Consider the following 6,460-nt stretch of genomic DNA (forward strand, 5'->3'; position numbering starts at 1 on the left):
TATATTTAGAGTCTACATATATCTACAATTCTATAAATTTTAATATATGCATTTATAGATTATATCTATAAAAATATAACTACTTCTATAGAGAGAGATAAATCATACATAGTATTTAGGGTGTTTCGACACAAAATGCATTCTCTTTCAGGTGTTTCGAGTGACTTGTTAAAACAGGAGTTATCACATGCAATATTTAACAGATGTCTGCTTTTAGACACTATGCCCATTGACAAGCTGTGGTTCTCCCTGAATTCTTTTATGCCCTAAAGCTTGGGTTTGCCTGGATTATTTCTCTCCTTCCTCCTCCCCCACCCATACCATTACCCCTTTCTCTTTTCTTCAGGGTCTGTTCATGAGTCAGCCACAAAGCTGAGAGACACACTGCAGTTTTGGTTTGCAACTGGTGTGAAGAGCCTTGACTTTTAATACTCTGCAGCATCCCTGTGTGCAGCTTCCTCTCAAGTTTTTTCTCTGAGGACAGTTGGAGCTGGATTGTGTCCCAGGGCTGCAAGACTGAGTTATTTGGTGATTATTTGTACCTTTATCCTCCTGGGTTCTGTTGAGTCATAGAGACACTCCTCAGAGTTTATAACAAGCACACTTTAGAATGGGAAAGAAGGCATGGATGTATTTCAGTTTAGAATTCTCCATCAGATGCTCGATAATTTTCCTTGGATAATTTATCTGTAGTGTACCCCTTTATTCCAGTGTTTGACCTACTCCTTCTTGAGCAGTGGAGAGCAGATGCATGGAGATTAATGTGATCAAATGAGCTCAGTGAAAGCTGAGGGTAAGCAACAAAGGATTCCTTACAGAGCAGAATTATTGCATAATTAGCTGTTATTTAGAATTGTTGTGTAATTAGTTGTAAAAGCCTAATTGTTGCATTTGCTCTCTGTACCCCTTTTTACAGGCCAGTTACTGTAGTCAAAATTTCAAATATCCTTTCCTAGGTATTAGCACAACTTTGGACAACAAAGTTACATTTTCTCTTGAGCAAAGTGCAGTCAAGATGCCAAAGGAACCAGACTTCCAAATTATAAGTACTGAGGACAATGGCACAATGCCAAATGTAGTAGAAAGAAAATAAATTATTAATATTTTGTTTGAACAAAATCAGGGCTTTAAAGTTTATTTCTTGTCTCTTACCTTCTATACAGCAGAAAACACTCTAATGCTACATCTCAAATGACTTAGAAACAATTTGAGTAGTCATGAAAAACAGAAGTACATATGAACATGTATGTGATATACATGGTGCAGGCACCAGCCTTACAAAACTAGAATATTATTAATTTTCATGGAGTTGCTCCTACTTTACACAGGTTTGGAAGGTGACTAGATGCCTGGCAATGTACACCACTAGTGACATTAGTCACTCCAGCAGGTTGATGCTTGCAGAGGAAGTACACATGTTATTTAAGAAACTAGTGGATGTACTGGTATGAAAGGCAGGAGACTGAGAAATAATTCCCTAGTGTGCCCTAGATTTCCCTAGGAAGTGTGACCAACTCATTACCCAGTGGAAAAGGATGTGGGGTGGTGGTTGGCAGTGGGTGGACATGAGCCAGCAGTGTGCCTAAGAAGGCCAATGGCATCCTTGTATCAAAAATAATGTGGCTACCAGGACCAGGGCAGTGGTTGTCCCTCTGTACTGAGCACTGGTGAGGCCACACCTCAAATTCTGTGCTCAGTTCTGGACCCCTCACTACAAGAAAGACATTGACATTTTTTCGCCCCTTTATCACGACAACTTATGATATACAGTCATATGATCTAGGGTGATTGGTCCTATGTAAAGGTTATTGCAGAAAGAGAAAGGGAATTCAGAAAACTTACTCATTTCCATGTATTCTGGAGTCAGTCCAGTGAAAGGTTCCAAGATGTAGTCAAGATCCCATTGTTGAGGGTCCTTTGAGTGGTTGGTGTTCGTTTCCTTTGGCTCAGTTCTTTCATCCTTCAGCTTCCTGAGAAGTTTCTTTAGCTTCCTGTGGAACAAAAATTCAGATTGAACCAAGTCTCTTTTTTCCCCCCTACAGGATTTGTCCCAAGTCTTTGTGCAGCAACACAAAATTTAGCTCAGGTTACTTTGGTGCACTGTAGGATGAGTTTATATCATCCTGTGAAGTTCTGATGCTACTTATTGACAGGTGACAGGCTGCTGGAGTTGAATCCAGTACTTTCAAAATTTTTTTTCTCTCTAGATATATATTCAATGGGGATCTTCCAGAATCTCAAGCACCTTGGATATAAATAATATTAATAAGTAATACACTCAGAAGCAACACACTGAGCACCTCTCCTTTAATAAAATACAAGAAGATAATGTGATAGCTTCATACCACATATATAGCACAGGTACACTTTTCTCTCACCATGAAAAATAAAATGACCAGATATGCACAGGCTGCCCAGGGAAGCTGTGGATGTCCCATCCCTGGAAGTGTCCAAGGCCAGGTTGGATGGAGCTCTGAGCAGCCTGATCTAGTAGAAGGTGTCCCTGCCCATGGCAATGGGGTTGGAACTGGAAGACCTTTAAGGTCCCTTTCAACCCAAACCATTCTGCAATTCTATAATGTTGCCAGGCAAAGAATGAGCAAGAATGTACTGATAGTATGAATATGAATATCAGTCACTGTCCTACTGAGATGGGATACAAATTTCATGACATTGTCAAATACATGAGAGTAAAATAAACCATTTTCTAAAAGACATAAGTATTCCCAATGCCTCCCACAGATTACATTTTAAATGCATATGAATCAACAGCTTCACACTATTTTACACACTGAGAATTTCCCATGGAAAAATGCAGTAGAATGAGCTATTCCTTCAAAATCAAGGAAGCAAAATAGTAGAATTAGCATAAAATAGCAAGGTTTATACTTTGTTTTGCAGATTATATTTATCTTTCACAAATACATATGACATCATTTTATAGTTCTTCAAATATGTGCCATATGAATGAAAATCCAGATTAACTCCAGTGATGTTTTGCCAGTACTGGAAGCTGAACTCTCCCACAAACTTTTCCCCCACAGCTTGTGATAAACCCTTTGAACTGTAGGTGTGTGGCCTGGAGACAAGAATATGTGGGGGAAGAAGTTTTCTTTTGTGCCTCCAGTGAAGCAGGACACTTTCTCCGACCCTAACTTCAGCAGCAGGGCAAGGCAAGCTGGCAAACACAATAAAGGCTTTGCTGGGTGGGTTTATTGCTTTATTCCTGAATTTACACTGAGCCACACAGGATCACTGTGACACCACATCACACAAGGCTCTATAGCAGCCTGGAAATGAGCACAGTGGCTGTGGAACTTCTACACTGACCAGTGTATACAGGACCTGTTCAGTTTCATGACCAGTATGGAGGAAATGGGGATTGGCAAATACTTTTGAAACAGATCAAGGTTGCATCAGGCCCTGTCAGTCCCAGGATCACAAAGCTTCAAAAACCAACAAGTAAACTCCAGCTTTTGTTTCAGGTGCAACGTAGATGTAGCTTTCAAGTCTGATCGTAACATTCTCAGCACTTTGGCAATATTGGGGCTAACCAAATACTTTTGGTACCCCAAACACTCAGTTTGCACAGTTTTCATAAAAGGGTGGGGGAAGATTTAAAAAACTTCACAAGAAAGAATTAGATGAATCCTTGCAAAGACATTTACCTCCTATATCATGCAAACTCAGCCATTTCAAGACACTAAAATTCTCTTTCTCCTCCTCTGCTTTTATGACAATCGAGGGAACTTGGCTGTGACAGAGGTGATGTACTATTCAGAGGATAGGAGACTGGGGCAGGATTTAAAACAAGCAAAGAATTCCCAGAATGCTCTTCCAATGTATCCCAATTAATTTCCTAATGCAAGGGACTCTCAGAGGACAGTAAACAGTAAGTTCAAGACAGTGCTGATTTCTGTTCCAGTATAATGATACGAGCTATAAATCTGTGGGCACGTGAGATTGAAGATTAATCACTGTGCAGCAGCTGAGATAAGGTTTGGGTGTGTTTAGTTGTGAAGTCTGTGCACGTGTGATCTAATCCTCTGGTGATAGCACCACAGAATTGAGTTATGGAGTTTAATGCATACACATACATCCCACGAGAATCTAGTAACTAAAACAATAGTTGCTGTTTTGAATATTTATTTGGGAATACACTAAATCGAGGGCTCAGTCACTCAAGATAATTTCTAATTTTTCATCTGGCTATCTATAAGACAGGCATGAGCAGATCCTTTAACCATTTGGAGTTCAGCTTTGAAGAGTGTCTCTATGCTTATTTTTATGTATTTTTTTACAAGATCAACTGACTGAAAGCAAGCCAAACCAATTATTTCAAATTTTCCACAAAAAATAATACCTTTGTGCCATATCCAAGCATGTGAAGTCTGAGACCAAACAGAAATGTGTCAGAAAGTTAAAGGAACAGAGAACAAGGATTTACAGATTGTTATTCTCCAGCTATACTGCAGTAGGGCAATGAAAATGAGTTTTGCAGGACTTTATAGCTGTACATACAATTGTGATATTAAAACTGAGTACACGTTTTTAATGCACTTGTTTGAAACCTGCATTTTAGTTACTCAGATCAACATTTTTAAACAAGGTTGACAACTAAGGGTTATTTTAGCTTCTCATTTCTGTGTGCCAGGCAGCCCCACACAGTGAGGAAGAGGTAGGTTTGCCCATTGAGATGAGATTTGAGAAGCTTTGTGCTGAAGAGGCACATGCAGCAGTTTCAGGACCTCACCAGTAGCCACATGAATCTGGACAAACAGAAAACTGTAGAGCTGTAGAACAGACATTATTACTGGTCCTTTTGCCAGTGATTATCAAAAATCAAGATGCATTCTTAAAAGCACAGAACAACATGAAAGAAGAATGAATGTAGGGTCAGAGAAAGAAGATGAATAGGCTTTGGTCAGGCTATGTCTAGAGCAGTTAGATGTGACACTGCAGGGATCTGTAGGAATTTGTCACAAGGGATTGGCACAAAAATATTGTGTTAAATAAGAGGTGGGAACATGGTTGAATGATGCTGTTTGTAATTCCCAATATAACCAATAAGCATTGCATTATGCAAGGTAATCAGCATCTGAAGACACCATAAAATCACTACAGCCCCACCCCTGAATAAACTTTGAGCTTTTGAGAAAAAAAAAGGGGAAAAGAAGAGAGAAGTCAAACCCTAAGTGATCCTGGCTCGGATGTAAGCACATGGTGCACTTAGATGAAACCTCCTTTTTAGAAAAAAAAATAGAAAGATGACTCAATAGTTTCTCAATTTATACAGTAAGAAGGTGTAACAGGATTTGGAGAACTAGGGGATGACATGATGATGACTTAGGAAAAATGAGAAATTTGTGGAGTGGAACATACAGAGGCTGTGGTGGACTCTATGGGAGTTTCAATTGTGTTTAGTAATTATTGGTTTCTCAATCAGAGGAAAACAACAAAAAAAAAAGGGGGTCGGGGGAAGAAAGGAAAAAGCCCTCTTTAATTGAGAATAATTTAGTAAAGGTGAAGAAGAACAAAATATAATACCTATGAAGAGGTGTCTTTAAAAGGATTTTATTAACTCTTGGTATTCTCATCCAGCATAATTAAGTGCATTTTGAAGTAAGCAGTGGAAAATGATGCTGAATAAAAAGGCCAAGATTCATGGCCTCACTAAATTCAATAGAGTTTGCCATTGACTTCAATAGGGCCAGGATTTCACCCTAAGGGTTTAGCACCAAGGTCAAAGACAGAGAGTAATAAAATAACCACATGGATGGTTTTTTCAACATGTTCAGAAAAAAAACAGAAAAGAAGAAAAGGGACCTTAAAGGAACTCTAGGTTAAGGCTTTTAAGCCCTGCAGCCTTTTAGGGTCAATTCCTATGGCAACAGTAAAAGAATGATGGTATGTGACACATCTGAGTGAACTGTGGCATATTTACATCTGTTAAACTTGTGGATTCCAGCCCCACATAACACACATTTCAGTTTAAGAGGGCTTAGTTTTCTGTAATTCAAATGTTGCTACATTTGCTTAGCTGTTTTGATATTCTTGGGTGCAGAAATTTAAAAGAAAAAAATCACAGAAAGGTTTAGGAGTCCAGCAAGTCACATTTATCATAGCTGTGCAGTAGTTTCTACAGCAGCATTGAAGGAAAAGGCAAGGATGTGTCCCCCATGATCTCAAGTAATGCAGAGCTGCCATCTGAAGTTTACCTCCTCATCCAGCACTGACCATGGGCAAAGCAGAATGAAGGCATTGAGCATTTGTGATTCTAGAGATACGATGGATGTCTGTTGCTTGTAAACTCAGTATATCCTCTGTTTAGTAATTTGTTTTTTGAGGGAAAGCAAATGGGAGTAATGTTCTCTGACCTTCTGCAAAGTTACTAAAATGCCTTGTGTTTTCTGGTGAATGAAATCCACGTTGGGCACCGAAAAAGGACTGTCATGGTTTA

General features: G+C 39.1%; 1 protein-coding gene across 1 annotated transcript in view; it reads right to left on the bottom strand.

Annotated features, from left to right (window-relative positions):
* Positions 1–1,842: 1,842 nt before the first annotated feature.
* The window catches only part of LOC103797319 (anoctamin-2-like), a gene marked incomplete at its 3' end in the record, with an annotated part of 134,570 nt that continues 129,952 nt past the window's right edge, over positions 1,843–6,460 (bottom strand). Inside the window, exon 23 of the mRNA XM_009069522.1 lies at positions 1,843–1,991. Coding sequence (XP_009067770.1) covers positions 1,843–1,991 — 149 coding nt within the window. The remainder of the gene's footprint in view (positions 1,992–6,460) is intronic.

This window comes from Acanthisitta chloris, unplaced genomic scaffold (assembly GCF_000695815.1).
Source record: "Acanthisitta chloris isolate BGI_N310 unplaced genomic scaffold, ASM69581v1 scaffold3712, whole genome shotgun sequence".
In the NCBI taxonomy this organism is placed as follows: Eukaryota; Metazoa; Chordata; class Aves; order Passeriformes; family Acanthisittidae; genus Acanthisitta; species Acanthisitta chloris.